At 38.4% G+C, this 15438-nt stretch overlaps 1 protein-coding gene and 1 long non-coding RNA gene across 11 annotated transcripts in view; one reads left to right on the plus strand and one right to left on the minus strand.

The window, feature by feature from the left end:
• ADAD1 (adenosine deaminase domain containing 1) overlaps positions 1-10240 on the minus strand; it is a 98705-nt gene extending 88465 nt beyond the window's left edge. For 2 of the 10 annotated variants that reach the window (XM_077861134.1, XM_077861136.1), the window contains exons 1-5: positions 9889-10056; positions 9353-9532; positions 8247-8435; positions 5774-5941; positions 2621-2689 (exon numbers count right to left, since the gene is read on the minus strand). In XM_077861134.1, the coding sequence (XP_077717260.1) occupies positions 2621-2689; positions 5774-5941; positions 8247-8435; positions 9353-9524 (598 nt within the window). In that variant the 5' untranslated portion in view covers positions 9525-9532; positions 9889-10056. Of the gene's footprint in view, positions 1-2620; positions 2690-5773; positions 5942-8246; positions 8436-9352; positions 9533-9728; positions 9856-9888; positions 10060-10120 lie in introns of those variants that run through there. The other 8 variants (XM_077861139.1, XM_077861138.1, XM_077861137.1 and 5 more) reach the window with 6 other exon arrangements.
• Positions 10241-10259: 19 nt separating this feature from the next.
• Positions 10260-11024, plus strand: LOC144291557 (uncharacterized). The gene is made up of 2 exons (XR_013358887.1): positions 10260-10477; positions 10612-11024. It is a non-coding gene; the product is annotated as an uncharacterized LOC144291557 (long non-coding RNA).
• Positions 11025-15438: the final 4414 nt, after the last annotated feature.

Genomic DNA, 15438 nt, shown 5'->3' on the forward strand with positions numbered 1-15438 from the left:
CCTTCTTTGTGGGTCCATAGAATGAATGTACTATAATTTGTTTAATCATGTCATATATAGTTAGTGTGTATTTTGTGTTATGGAGTAGAAAAACACACTGCAATTAGTACTGACAGAATAAGAATTGTGGATGGGCAAAAAAATGTTCTGCTACACTTTAAATGGTTGCACCTAAATATCATAAAGAACATTTGGGACTTGACAACATATAAGTATACCTCTTAAGTATACCTCTTGATCTTAATTCAGTGTTGAAGGAAATAATACTGTGAATATAACCAAGTCTTAGTTACTAAACGTGTCTCTTATTACCATGCATGTAAAGAATAAAAATCAAATGCAATACTATTTCCCTTATACATTTGTCCTGGCTATTGAGGAAACAAAATGTTCTCCCAAGTTACTGAAAATGAAGGATGAGATAAAAACATGACATACATAATGCCATTTAACACCATTTCTTTGGTTTTAAGTAGCTAATTTCAAGTGATCTTTAGTATCATGTCACCTGAACCTATCCTCAGAGCCAAAATACCACTTTAAAAATTTGTATTTATTTATTGCAGACAGGGCAGGAAGTGCAAAGGGAGAGAAGCTTAAGCAGGCTCCACACTTAGTGTGGAGCCCAGTGTGGAGCTCCACCTCTCAACCCAGAGATCATAACTTGAGCCTAAATCAAGAGTTGGATGCTTAACTGACTGAGCTACCCAGTCACCTCAAAATATCATTTTTTAAAGATTTTATTTTTAATTTATGGGGGGGGGAGGGAGAGAGAGAGAGAATTGGTGGTGGGAAGGGCAGAGGGAGAAGCAGACTCCTTGCTGAGCAGGGGGCCCAGAGTGGGACTCAATCCCAGGACTCTGAGATCATGACCTGAGCCAAAGGCAGACGCTTAACCAACTAAGCCACCTAGGTGCCCCAAAATATTATTTTTCATGAAATATGGTCCAGTGAGAAATAGGGCAAAGCACACAGTCTGTGTAATACCAATACTCTAATTGGCCAAATAGGATCTGTCCTGGAAATTACTGTGGGTCTAAAATCGTTTTTTGTTTTTTTTTTTTTTTTCCAAAGGGAGTAACATCCAACTCCTGTGTTTACCCATTAGCTTGAAGGATGAGTTTGCTCTCCCTTTTATGACAACTTGACTCGTGTCTGAGCCTACTAAAACCTGACTCTAATCATGTATTTTTTTTAAACACACTGTTAATTATGTGTTCTTCCTTCCTCACAGATTGGTCTGTTTTCTCAGGGTATATTAATCTATATTGTCAGTTACTGACCAGAGATTCTGTCCTGCCATTAATTAAAATTGCCCAGAGGCTGAAATGACACACTAGAGCCCTGTCCCCATATTAAGGGATGATTGTTGCTGGATTCAACCCTCACTTCCCTTCTTTTCACCAATTCTTATGATTGTTAAATTACTGTATTGAACTTTGATGGATTTTGTCATTTGAATATGTCTATTTCCCTGGTCTGTTTGTTCTTTTACTCCAAACAAGTTCACAAAAGCACAGATTTTCTGTTTTATAATGATAATGGAGGAAAAAAAAAAAAAAAAGACTGACAATGGACAACCCAAGTCTGAATAGGCATAAATTGGAACATTGATGTTTCATGTTTCTTTATGTTTTTATTTACAGGTCCTCCTGTTTTTTAAACCCTCATCTTTAGACCTAGAAGAGAAGGGTATTTTTTCATTTTAATTCTGTAAATACTCTAAACTTTGAAGTCTGTAGTATTAACTATTGTGTAGGCAATGTAGAAATAATTTCCTGACTTTCAGAGAATTATGATCCGATAAGAAATGTATACAACTACTACCATACAATGTCAAATATGACAAAATGTTGTAAAAAAAAAAAAGTTACTATTTAGGAAGTATCTACTAGCACTGATTTAAGTATTCTACATGAATGAATTCATTAAATTCTCATAAGTACCCTTTGAGGTAATTACTGTTATAGCCATTTTATAAATGAAAAAATTAAGGTGCATAGAGAAGTAGCTGATTGTAGGTCATACAACTAGTAACTGCAATTGCAGTTTTCTTGAGCTTGAGTGACAAATAACTGCCATTAAAAGTAAACAATTATTGGATGCCTGGGTGGCTCAGTGGTTGAGCATCTGCCTTCGGCCCAGGGCATGATCCTGGAGACCCAGGATCGAGTCCCACGTTGGGCTTCCTGCGTGGGGCCTGCTTCTTCCTCTGTGTCCCTGCCTCTCTCTGTGTGTCTCTCATGAAAAAATAAAGTCTTAAAAAAAAAAAGTAAACATTTAAAATAAAAACCCCAACCATTAAGCATCAGAAAGCCATTGGTTTTTATTAATGACAAGCCTACCAAAGCATTCTCAAAAGAGCAGCTATATGAAATTGATGAACCACTCCCTTATAGAAAAAAAGTCATTTCTTCAAATTTTCTTCAACCTTTCTTCTTCCGCTCCTTATTTCTCTTTTTTAGCACAATATAAAAGGAAAGTCTCCTCTTTGTAGAAGTGTTACAGATTTGAATAATAAAATAGTAGTATATATTTTCATATCTAAGCATATTTTAATACATGTTTAATTATAATTCTTTATTGGGTTACTAAAAAAGATCATAAGGGACTTTCCTACCATAATGTACTTTTGAGACATATGCTGGTTCAGGTGAAACAACAGGTTCTGCAGGGATAGGAGGAGGACCTGTAAATAAAAAACATAAAGAAACATAAAACATCAATGTTCCAAAGAGCAGATACCTACCTTATTATTCTATAATAAATAGCAGTCTGAGAATGATTATTTTTTTCTGTATAGTTCTGCCAACTCCAACCCATCAAATATCCATAGCTCATCCTTGATAAAGGTCTTTCCTATGTTGAAATTATACACACACAGTTCTGGATTTCCTAATCTTATGCTGTTATATACTTTGCATTATCACAGATGCCACAATCCTAAAAGTATTTAAAATGAACCTTGTTTCAGATGCTCATGAACAATTTTCTATTTACAGTAATACTATGTAAAACACTTAAAATTAGTATCTTATTAAAATTTAATAAGTAAAAGTTATCATTTTTCCTAGCGGGATACTACATTCAGAGTTTTCAAAGCTTGTCCCATTCTTTGCAATGGCTTTCCGATTTGGATCCCAAGTTAGGGAACTGAGGAAAACAAAAAAAGAACATGACACTAAACCAAAGAAACAAATAAAAAGATCAGAAAAGTTTAAATGAAGAGGTTCCAGGAGCAAAAGTTCAACTAAAGTAATTAGTATCTCCTGAGAATCATTCATAAAAACAAAGGAAGCAAAAAAAACTACTACTCCGGACTTAATTTTGAGTAAGATGAAATACTGACTTAATATATCAAAATTAGTAAGGAAAGACTAACAGTGTTATTTGCAGTTCACATTAATTAGGCAAAGGAGAACTATAATTAGACACATACATTCTGGACTATAGAAAAATAGAACTTTAAAAACTCAGAAAAAGATTATTTTTTTTTTTCCATTTACTCAGAGTTGGGTTCAGGTAGAATGAAAACCAAAAATATTAAACCTTGTTTATTAAGCACAAATAATTTCAACAAAGAAAATGTGACTGCACAAGTTGGCCTGCACCATACACAAACAGGCAAAATAATCTTGAAAAAGAACAAAGTTGGAGGACTCACACTTCCCGATTTCAAAACTTAATACAAAGTGACATTAAATCAAAACATTAGAGTAATGGCATACACATAGACCAATGGAACCGAGAACCCAGAAATAAATTCTCACATATTTATCAAATGATTCTTGACAAGGGGGCCAGTATCATTCAAAAGGGAAAAAGGGCAGTCTTTTCAATAAATGATGCTGGAAAAACTGGGTATCCACATGCAAAAGATTGAAGATGGACCTCCTACCTAACACTATATACAAAAATTAACTCAATATGCTTCGAAGATACAAACATTAAGGGTGAAAACTTTTAGAAGAAAACAGGAGAAAAGCTTGATGAAGACACTGGATTTGGCAACAGTCCCCTGAATGGGGCACTAAAAGTACAAGAAAAAAAAAAAAAGAAAAAGTTGGGACTTTATCAAAATTACTTTTGTGAATCAAAACCCACTATGAACAGAGTAAAAATGCAAATCACAAAAAGGGAGAAAATATTTGCAAATCACATATCTGATAAGTGATTGATATCCAGAATACACATTAGTCCTCCCCTCTTTTGATTAGTCACACCACAGATAATATCAAACCCTTTATATACCATATACATCCTTATGATAAAGTTTAATTTTTAAATTAGGCACAGTAAAAGATTAATAGAATAACACAAATAATACATATACTGGAATAAAATTATGTGAATATAGTCTCTCTCAAAATATCTTACTGTATTCACCCTTCTTATAATAACATGAGATAAAATGTGATGAAATGAAGTGAATACATAGGTATTGTGACATAGGCTACTAATGACCTGACATATCATCAGAAGGAAGACCATCTGCTTCCAGACCACAGCTGACCACAGGTAACTGAAGCCAGGCAAAATGAAACCGTGAATAAAGAGGAAACTACTGTATAGAAGACTCTTAAAACCCAACAAATCCTTTCAGAAATTGGAAAAATTCTGACATTTCTCTTAAGAAAATATACAAATGGCACATGAGAAAATGCTCACCATTATTAATCATTAGGAAAATGCAAATCAAACCCCAATGGGATGCACATCATCCCCAGTAAAATGGCTACTATTAAAAACAAAAACAAAAACAAAAAAAAACAGCAAGTAACAAGTATTGGTGAGGATGTGGAAAAACCGGAATCCTTGTGCACTGTAGATAGGAATGTAAAATGGTGTAGTCAATATGGAGAATATGGCAGTTCTTTAAAAAAAAAAGTTACCATATGATCCAGCAATTCCACTTCTAGGTATAAAACCCAAAGAACTGAAACTAGAATGTCACAGAGATATCAGTACACCTACGTTCATAACAGCATTATTCACAATAGCCAAAAGTTGAAGCAACCCAAGTATCCATCAATGGATAAACAAAATGTGGTTGGTATATACACACAGCATTAAAAAGGAAGGAAATTCTGACATATGCTACAATGTAGATTGGACTGTAAGGACATATTAAGTGGAAAAAAAGCAAGCCATGAAAAGACAAATACTACAGGATTCCACGTGAGGTACCTACAGTAGTCAAATTCATATAGACAGAAAATAGAATGGTAACTGCCATGAACTTAATATAGACAAACTTCACAAAAATTGTATTTAAAAACTCTTAAGCATTAAATGCACAGTATTAAGAGAGTAAGAATCCAATAAATCACAGAAAAAAAAAATCAAGTTTCTAGATATGAAGCTACTGAGAATCTGACAAATTATCAGACAATTCAGCCAACATATTTATAGCTTATGATGCTGAAAAATACAAGAGCATTTTTCTTTTATATAAAATATTTTTATTTTTCACTTTGCTATTTTTATTTTTAATTCCAGTATGATGAATATACATTAACTTCAGGTGCACAATATAGTGTTCAACAATTCCATGCATTACTCAGGACTCTGACCATAAGTATACCTTTAATACCCTATATAAGAGCATTTTAACTAGTATTTAGTATGTCACAGCAATCAGATAGCAATGGAAGGAAATAAGTTCTGCTAGCTCTATCCTGTAGTTGCCAAATAACTCTTCATTAACAAATCCTTCAGGTGACTCCTGGAAAAACACAAATTTTACAAATACTTTATAATTAAGAGTAATTACCTGATGTTTCTAAAATTCTTGGTTCAGGTTCATCCAATTGCAGAAGCTCATCAAGAGCTAATTTTGCTGCATTCGATCTAGACTCCTTTTTATTTTGTCCCAGTCCAGTCTTATATTGAATACCATCCACCACAGCACAAAAAGCAAAATAAGGTCCCATAACATTACCTTTAAAAATAAGTCGGAATGAATGCTACATAATTCACAGTATGAACTTACAAATGACATTTTTATATAGAAAAATAACCCACTACAAAAATTGTGAAAAATCATCCTGGCCTATCAGTTTTCTGTTTGGTTTTTTAGAGCTAATGCAAGTTAAACCTAAAGCTGGATGAGCCCCTAAATTAGTTCTGAGGAACAGAACTGAGCAGTCAGATTAGCTCCATATTCGGCATGAACAGTAGAGAAAGCTTTAAAGTACAGATTGTACATAGAAACAGTGTCTTGTTTAATGAAACCTGGCAATAATAAGCATCCAAATATCTACCAAATTACCAATGAGAGGTAAAAAATGTGGAGCCTCTGGCAACATCGCTCTTCTTTTGAAATTCAGTACCAATAAAGTTGAATTTCTCCCACCTTCTGAGTGCTTTGATATTCTTAGTAAGTTCCAGAATAAAAGTGATCCCTTTGCAGAAATCTTGTGAACTTACCAGGGTGTTATGGTAAGCAATTCACGCAACCATACCCTTGAAGGCAAGTGGAGGGGAGAGAATCCACAAAGAAAACCGAAACATAAATAATACAGAAGATATGCTAAAGATTTAAAAGGAATGTCCAGCCATCCAAAATTCCTAGGATTACCTTTACACAATTACTTTTACCTAGTTTTCATATTTTTGCCTAATGAAAAATGAAATGGAATTATCTGTATTTATAAGGCAAAGATTTTTTCAGTTCAAGTTTTACTTGTTATTTAGACTTTAAAAAGCCTTGTTAATTTAAGACTCTACTCTGGTTATGGATGGCTAGGTACAATGTCACTCCACATAAGCCTTGTCATCATTTTCAAATATTACACTAACTTTGACTGAGATGTACATCAAGGTTTTACAAGCAACTCCTGACTGCATCTGAGTAAACTGCTTTCCTCTATCTAGGACTTCAGTTTCCCAAGTTCCTTCCTTATGATCACCTAGGTTCTAATCCAAATTTACAAAACCTGAGAATATTTTGTGTATTGAATTAGTGGCCCAGATGATTTTACTATGTAAGACAGCACACATCCAATTTGTTAATTAAGTACTCTGCATCAGAGTGCTGAGTCTTTAAGTTCATCCCATCACACTGCATGTTTTCAAACTTTAGGATACACCTAAATCACCTGTAGAGTTGTTAAAAATACTGATACTCTTGTCCCATCACTAAACCTGATTCAGATTATCCAACTAGTACTATGCACACAAAGTGAATATCATTACTAATCAATGATTGTGTTTTTGAGTAGCTTCTGCTCAGATGAATAAAGATTTGCCCTTACACATTTTTTTTCTTACCGTGACCAATAGTTTACATTTTCTAATAGTCTGAGAAGAATATTTGTGTCACTAGAAAACTAGTGACACAAAAATTAAGTCCACAGTACTGACCATGAAGTAATCCAACCGATAGTGATCTGACCTAAGAAAACTCCACCTTCTATATTAAAATTCTATTTCTGTCACCTGTTTACTGTCATTTTGTCCAAAATCACGGCCTGGAAATTCGACCTCCCTATGACAATCTTAGCTAAAAATCTCAAAAAACTTAAAATTCTTTAGCAAAGATGCCTTGAGACTGTACTGGCAAAAGTTAGCATCGGTAAGAGAAAATTTTAAAAACTACTTGATGTCTTGTATATATACAAAGATACACACACACAAAATCGTACATAAAGGATTGTGTTTCTTTGAGTCTCATACTTTTACCCCATCCATGTCTACCGAGAACACTTATTCTCTTAACCCTCCACTTTCCTATAAAGTTCTTTCTTTTTTTTTTTTTCTATAAAGTTCTTTCTAATCACAGGTCATAAGGAAAAGAGATCAGAAGCTGCCTTTTTGCATTTTACTTGATCTGTACTATATAGACTTCCACAGGTTGGTGGGGGAGCGGGGTTGTAGTTTAAAGGAGAATGGAGAAAATAGTCACAGACAAGTCTACAGAGGGAGTATCTCATGTAAGTGCTATTTTCACCTCTGAACCCTGAATTTCAGAGGCTAAATTAGACCATAATTGTGTTAGGTATCAATATCACAAAATCCTTCTCTCTAATCATAGTTCAAATATTTAACAACTCTTCAAAAGTGTGTTTAGTCTACAACTATTTACACCTGACAATAACCCATGTGGCTGATGGGATTTCAGTTCAACCAGCCATACACAAACGTGAATACAGAAAATAATCAAATTCAGTACTACTTATATGCTCTGCTTTTAACAGGAAAACCTCTTCCAGTACTGTAATAACCAGATACAACTTTGCACTTGCCTGTTGTTACTGTTTCCTTAAGGTCAAGGTGAACCCGCTGCATTTGTGCAAACTGGTGCAAAGCTGACACAGGATTTATCTCTCCACGTTTGTATTTCATTATGAACTCTTTAGGTATTTTTTTTGGAGGAAGGACAGGATTTGAAATAGATGAAAGACCTTTGGAAAGCAATGGCTCTGGATAATTACCTAAAAATAAATATTTACAGTTGTCAGTTCAGTAAAATTAAAAAAAAAATCAAAAGCACTAAATTCTTTTTTTTTTTTTAACTAAATCCTCTTCTAAAGTGGAAGATTATCCCTGATACATCTAGGTGTATGTGTTCATTACAAGTAAGTGTCTATTAAAAAATTTTGACACAGTTGAGGAGTGTAACCTGTTGATGCATAAACAAACCTTTTTGGCGTACTAAAACCATTTTTGCAAATAAGTGCTATCACTGTCAAAGAATCACAGAATTTTAATAATGTCAAGGTCTTCAAAGCCTTGTTTTCTTTAATGATGTCAAGGCTCTCAAAGCCTTTTTTTTCCCCACACATTATGTCACTAAGGCCTGGACTAAAGGCACAGACGGACTAAGATCATTCTGTATCCTATTCACTATTTTACATCACTTTTCACGTTAAATTCAAGTGTTAGTCCCTGCTTTGTAATTAGCTAAGCGATACGTGTAATAGAAACCAGAAGTCCTGTCCCTGCCCTGAAGGGGCTAACACAACCTCACCTCAAAAAGGCAAGACAGGGCAGCCCTGGTGGCTCACCGGTTTAGCGCCGCCTTCAGCCCAGGGCTCCCTGCATGGAGCCTGCTTCTCTTTCTGCCTGTCTCATGAATAAATAAATTTTAAAAAATCTTAAAAAAAAAAAAAAAAAAGGGCAAGACATGCTTGAAGCGGGTGAACAGTTAATAAAGAGTAACTGAGCCCCAAGAAGGGTTTCTTTCACAGTGTCCAAACTGGAGTTCCAGATGGGAAACAGCCACTGGTACTGGTAGATGGGATATAGATCTAGGCAACATTTAAATTGGAAGCTCAAGAGTCCTCCTTGGCCATCCCAGAATCCTAAAGTACTGAAGTAATAGTTACTGCAAACGAAAAAGTAGTCGTACCCGTCACTTGCGTAACCTTGGAAGCCATATTCGACAGGCTGTGACTTTCTGAAGAATATCCTGTGGGCGTAGTTACCGTCTGGGCTGAGGGCTGAACTGGCAAGTTCTTCTTCAGCATCTGAGCGAAGCTAGGGACCCGGGAACTCTGAAACCAGTCGTTGTTGCCAGACATTTTCTCACCTACAAATTCGGCAGAACACACACACACACACACAACAAAAACAAAGAACTAGATAAAAATATTCCGAAATTAAAAATATAGATTCCCCTAAATGGCTTAAACACACACGACCTAAAACGAAATCTCTGTAACTGCTGTCATGACTGTTTTCTGACTAGAGTCTCCACAGGCACGGGGCTCGTCCCTCCTACGCACCTTCCAAAGCTCTGCCACAAAGGGTAAAGAAGGGTCAACGCGGTCGGCAGGGAGAGCCCCCACATCCACTCGGGAAGGGGGGGGGGTTCAGGGGAAAAAGGAAAAAACACAAAAACACGAGACCCTCAACGGCCCGCTCCCGAGCCCAACTCCCACCCACCAAAATCGGCCTTCCTGTCCTACAGGCGGGAGACCGAGCCGCAGGCCCGGGGCTCGCCGGCCCCAGCCGCCGACGCCGTTGCTTCCCCCTCCGGGCCTCAACCTCTGGCCTCTGGGCGCTCTGCGTGAGAGCCACGCGGCCAGGGCTGCGTCTTTCAACAGCGGCCTCGCAGCGGCGTCCCCGCACCGCCCGGACCGACCCCCCCACGCCGGGGCCTCATCCAATCACCAACCGTCTCTGCTGTGGCGCCTGTGTGCCTGAGCTCGCGCCAGCGCAGTGCCCGGAGGGCTAGGCCGGCCAGGCTCGGCGGGCCCTGCGTGCGTGCGTGCGTGCGTCCTGCGTCAACAAGCGGAGAGACGCAGGACGTCAGGCGCGCGCGTTCGAGGCCCGTGGGTGACGCCGGCCTCGTTCTGGGAACGTGGAGTCCCTCAGGCCCCGCGGCACCTTCACTGCGGCGGAGGGTGAGGCGGTGCGAAGCGGCCTGGTCAGTGTGGTACCGAGTGGCCCCCACACCCCCCCACCACCACTGTCCTCGCAGAGCCCTGTGTTGGCGTCTCGTCATCCACGACGCGCGGAGGCCGGCCTGGGGGTACCGGTGTGCGGGTGGTTTGAAGGAAACCTTGGGCTCCTTCCCTGGGGCTTCTCTTGAGAAGGCCCCGTGACAAGGCTGGGCCTCAATGTTGTCTTTAATTTTTAATTAAATCTTTTTTTTTTTTTTTTAAGACGTTGTTTATTTATGAGAGACACAGGCAGAGGGAGAAGCAGGCTCCATGCAGGGAGCCCGACGTGGGACTCGATCCCGGGTCTCCACGATCACACCCTAGGCCGAAGGCAGGAGCTCAACCTCAATGTTGTCGTTAATGTTCACAGAAAAAAACCACCTTGGGCTCTTGCCGAAGTTAGACCTGTGGAGCCCAACAATGAACAACCCTGAAAACAGGTGGGGACGTTGAGAGCTAATGGCTGTGCAGGCTGAGTGATCAACCCCTTGTGGGTGTTTTTGGTTCTTTGCGCTGGTGAAAGTTGAAGCCGGCTCTAATGGAGGCGTTAGCTGACAGGTGGTTAAATGTATATAATAGGCTTTCTAAATATATTGGAAAGTCTAAATAAATTGGTTTCCTAATTTATGCACATTATGATATTGTACACAAGATTCCGATATGTGCTAGTGATTTCAGTCTTGGCCCAGATCGCAGGGAGCTGATTTTATTAAACTAACCCCAATTACTTACGGATGTGTAAAGGAATCACCTTATAGGGATTCAAGCCCTCCGTCCTCCTCAAGGACCACACTACACCTATGACTAATTCATTACTTTCTGGCTAATGCCTGGCTCAGTTTTTCTTTAGTAAATTACAGATCAGGTTTGGCTCGTAACCCAGAAGAAATTCAAGGAAGTGAGGGATAGCATTATAACAATCTATAAATGCTCCCCTGCCTTTTTTTTTTCTTTTAAGATTTTATTTATTTTTTCATGAGAGAGAGAGAGAGAGAGAGAGAGGCAGAGACACAGGTAGAGGGAGCTCTATGCAGGGAGCCTGATGTGGGACTCGATCCCAGGACCCCGGGATCACCAGCTGAACCAAAGACAGATGCTCAACAACTGAGCCCCCCCGCCCCAGGTGCCCCGCCAGCATATTAATAAATATTTTGAGAGAGATAATTTGAGATTATGCAAATGCCCTCTTTCACCGTGGAGTTTTACTAATTTTCATTAATCTGTAGATCTTGCTTGCAGCTGTTATTACTATGGTTTTTATTTAAAAATATGCTTTCGGGCAGCCCGGTGGCCCAGCTGTTTAGCGCTGTCTTTAGCCCCGGGTCTGATCCTGGAGACCCCTGATTGGTCTGGATTGGGCTCCCTGTATGGAGCCTGCTTCTCCCTCTGCCTGTGCCTCTGCCCCTCTCTCTCTCTCTCTCTCTCATGAATGAATGAATGGATAAAATAAAATGCTTTCTAAGTTAAATTTTATTGAGATATGATTGACATAAGTTAGTTTCAGGTGTACAGTGTAATGATTTGTTAACTATATAGTTACGCTCATCCCACAATTTTTTTCTTTTTTGTGATAACTTTTTTTTTTTAAGATTTTATTTATTCATGAGAGACACACACAGAGAGAGGCACAGATACAAGCAGAGGGAGAAGCAGGCTCCACACAGGGAGCCAGACATGGGACTCCATCCTGGGTCTCCAGGATCACACCCTGGGCTGAAGGCGGCCTGAAGCTGCTGAGCCACCTGGGCTGCTGGTAAAAACTTTTAAGATATACTTTCTTAGCAGCTTTTAAATACGAGCATATTTCAGAGATATAGCAGGTCCAGTTCTAGACCACTGCAATAAAGTGAATGTCAAAGCAAGTCAAATGAATTTTTTGGTTTCCAGTGCATGTAAACGTAATGTTCACACTATACTACAGTCTATTAAGTGTACAATAGAATTATATCTAAAAACACAATGTACATACCTTAATTTTAAAATACTTTGTTGCTTAAAAAAAAAAATACTACCAAGGAGTAGTAATCTTTTTGCCTTGCTGCTGATGGCTGCTGACTGATGAGGATGGTGTTGCTGAAGGTTAGGTGGCTGTGGCAGTTTCTTACAGGCAACAATGAAGTTCCTTGCATCAATACTTTTCTTTTCACTAATGTTTCTGAAGCACAGAGTGCTGTTTTAAACCATTTTACTGACATCTTTCAAATTCAAAGTTAATCCTCCAAACCCTGCTGCTGGTTTATCAACTTAGTTTATATAATATTTTAAGCCTTTGTTGTCATTTCAACACTCTTTATAACATCTTCACCAAGTGTAGGTTCTTTCTCAAGAAAATCCTTTCCATGTTCATCCATAAGAAGCAACTCATCCATTCAAGTTTTATCAATGAGATCGCAACAAGTCAGTCACATCTTCAGGTCCACTTTTAATTTTAGTTCTTTTGTTATTTCCATCACACCTGCAGTTACTTCCTCCAAACTTCTGTTAATATTGATGTTTTGACCTTTTCCCATGAATCACGAATGTTCTTAATGGCATCTAGAATGGTGAATCCTTTCCAAAGGGTTTTCCCTTTATTTTGCCCAGATCTATCATAAGAGTCCTATCTTTGGCAGCTCTAGCCTTATAAATGGATTTCTTAATAAGACTTGAAAGTTGAAGTTAATCTGGTCCATGAGCAGCAAAATGGATATTGTATTAACAAAAATAACATTAATTTTATTATATATCTCCATCAGAACTTTTGGGTGACCAAGTACATTGTCAATGAGCAGTGCTATTTTTGAAAGGATCATCTTTCTGAGCAGTAAGTATCAATAACAAGCTTAAAACATTCAGTAAACCATCTTATAAACAGATGTGTCATCCAGGCTTTGTTGTTCCATTGATAAAGCATAAGCAGAGTATCACCGTCCTTAATGGCCCTAGGACTTTCAAAATGGCAAATGAGCATTGGCTTCAATTTAAAGTCACCAGCTGCAGTAGCCCCTAACAAGAGAGTCACCCTGATCTTTGAAGCTGTGAAGCCAGGCATTGACTTCTCTCTAGCCTGAAAGTCCTGGATGGCATCTTCTTCCAATAGATGGCTATTTCATTTACATTGAAGATCTGTTGTTTAGTGTAGCCATCTTAATTAATCATTAATTGTCTTGGCTGGATTTTCTGGGTAACTTGATGCTGCTTCATCTTGTACTTTTATGTTATGAAAGTGGCTTCTTAAAGTTCATAAACCAACTTTGCTAGCTTCAAATTTTCTTCTGCATCTTCCTCCTGTCTCTCAGCCTTTTACAATTGAGGAGAGTGAGAACCCTGCTCTGGATTAGGCTTTGGCTGAAGGGGATGTTGTGGCTGCTTTCATCTTCCATCCAGACCATTGAAGCTTTCTCTGTATCATCAATAGGCTGCTTTGCTTTCTTATCATTGGTATTCACTGGAGTAGCACTTTATATTTCCTTCAAGAACTTTTCCTTAGCATTCACAACTTGAATGTTTGGTGCCAGAGGCCTAGCTTTCAACCTGTCTTGGCTTTCAACATGCCTTCCTTACTAAGCTTAATCATTTCTGCCTTTTGATTTAAAGTGAGATACATACAACTCTGCCTTTTACTTGACCACTTAGAGGTCATTGCAGGGTTATTAACTGGCCTGATTTCAAGAGTGTTGAGACTCAAGGAATAAGGAGGCCTGAGGAGAGGGAAAGGGAGGAATGGCTGGTCAGTGGAATAATCACACAACATTTATCAACTAAGTCTATGTCATATGGGTGCAGTTTTTGGCACCCCAGAACAATTACAACAGTAACATCAAGTATCAGTGATTACAGATTACCATAACAAATACAATAATAATGAAAAAGTTGAAATACTGTGAAAATTACCAAAATGGGACACAAAGACAGGAAGTGAGCAAATACTGTTGGAGAAATACATTAATAGATTTGCTCAACTCAGGGTTGCCATAAGCCTTTAATTTGTTAAAAAAAAAAAAAAAAGGCAGTATCTGCAAAGTACAATACAGTGAAGCACAATAGAGTGAGGTATTCTTTTATATAATACACTGTTATTAACTATGGTCACCATGCTCTATATCCTCAGGTCTTATTTTATAACTGGAAGATTGTACCTTTTGATCCTCACACCCCTGGCCACTACCAGTGACCAGTCTCTTGTCATTGTTCTCTATATCTATAAGTTTGGTTGCTTGTTTGTTTTTGCATTTCACATACAAGCGAGATTATATGGTATTTGTGAGTTTTATCTAACTTTATTTCACATTGCATAATGCCCTTAAGGTCTATCCATCTTGTTCCAAATGGCAAGATTTTATTTTATATGGATGAAGGATGAATAATTTTCCATCATTTGTGTGTGTATGTGTGTGTGATATCATCTTTATCCATTTATAGGTTTTTTAAAAAATATTTATTTGAGAGAGAAAGCATGCACTGGGGGGAGAGGGAGAGGGAGAAGCAGACTCCCTCTGCTCCCAGCAGGGAGCCTGACCACAACACAGGGCCAGTCTCAGGCCCCGCATAATGATCTGAGCTGAAAGGCAGACACTTAACCAACTGAGCCACCCAGGTGCCCCTATCCCTTTATCTGTTGATGAACAGACATTTAGGTTATTCCATGTCACAGCTATTATAAGGAATGCAATGATTGTGGGGGTATAGATATTTTTATGAGGTAGTGTTTTCATTTCCTCAGGCTAAATATCCATGTTGGTTTGCTCCTTGGGAGCTTCCCAGGTGTAATCTGAAACTGGTCCCCATTCATAGAAGGCAGGGAGAGAGCAAAGAGAGGAGGCCATTCCAAGTCAGTAGATGGCAGTTTGAATGGGATGAAGGCACTGTGCAAGGTAAGGATTGAAAGTCCTCCAAAATCTGTGTAAGGGCTTGTACCTCTTTCACATTCTTGGGGGTTGAAAAAGCTGGCACCTTAGGAATCATAGCTTTGGGGGCAACATCCATCTTACCTGACCAAATGATTCTTAAAACCTTATAGCAGTGCCTGAGCCTTGAATTTTTATAGATTCACTGCCCAGCCTCTCCCTTG

The sequence above is a fragment of the Canis aureus genome, chromosome 20 (assembly GCF_053574225.1).
Source record: "Canis aureus isolate CA01 chromosome 20, VMU_Caureus_v.1.0, whole genome shotgun sequence".
NCBI classification, from domain to species: domain Eukaryota; kingdom Metazoa; phylum Chordata; class Mammalia; order Carnivora; family Canidae; genus Canis; species Canis aureus.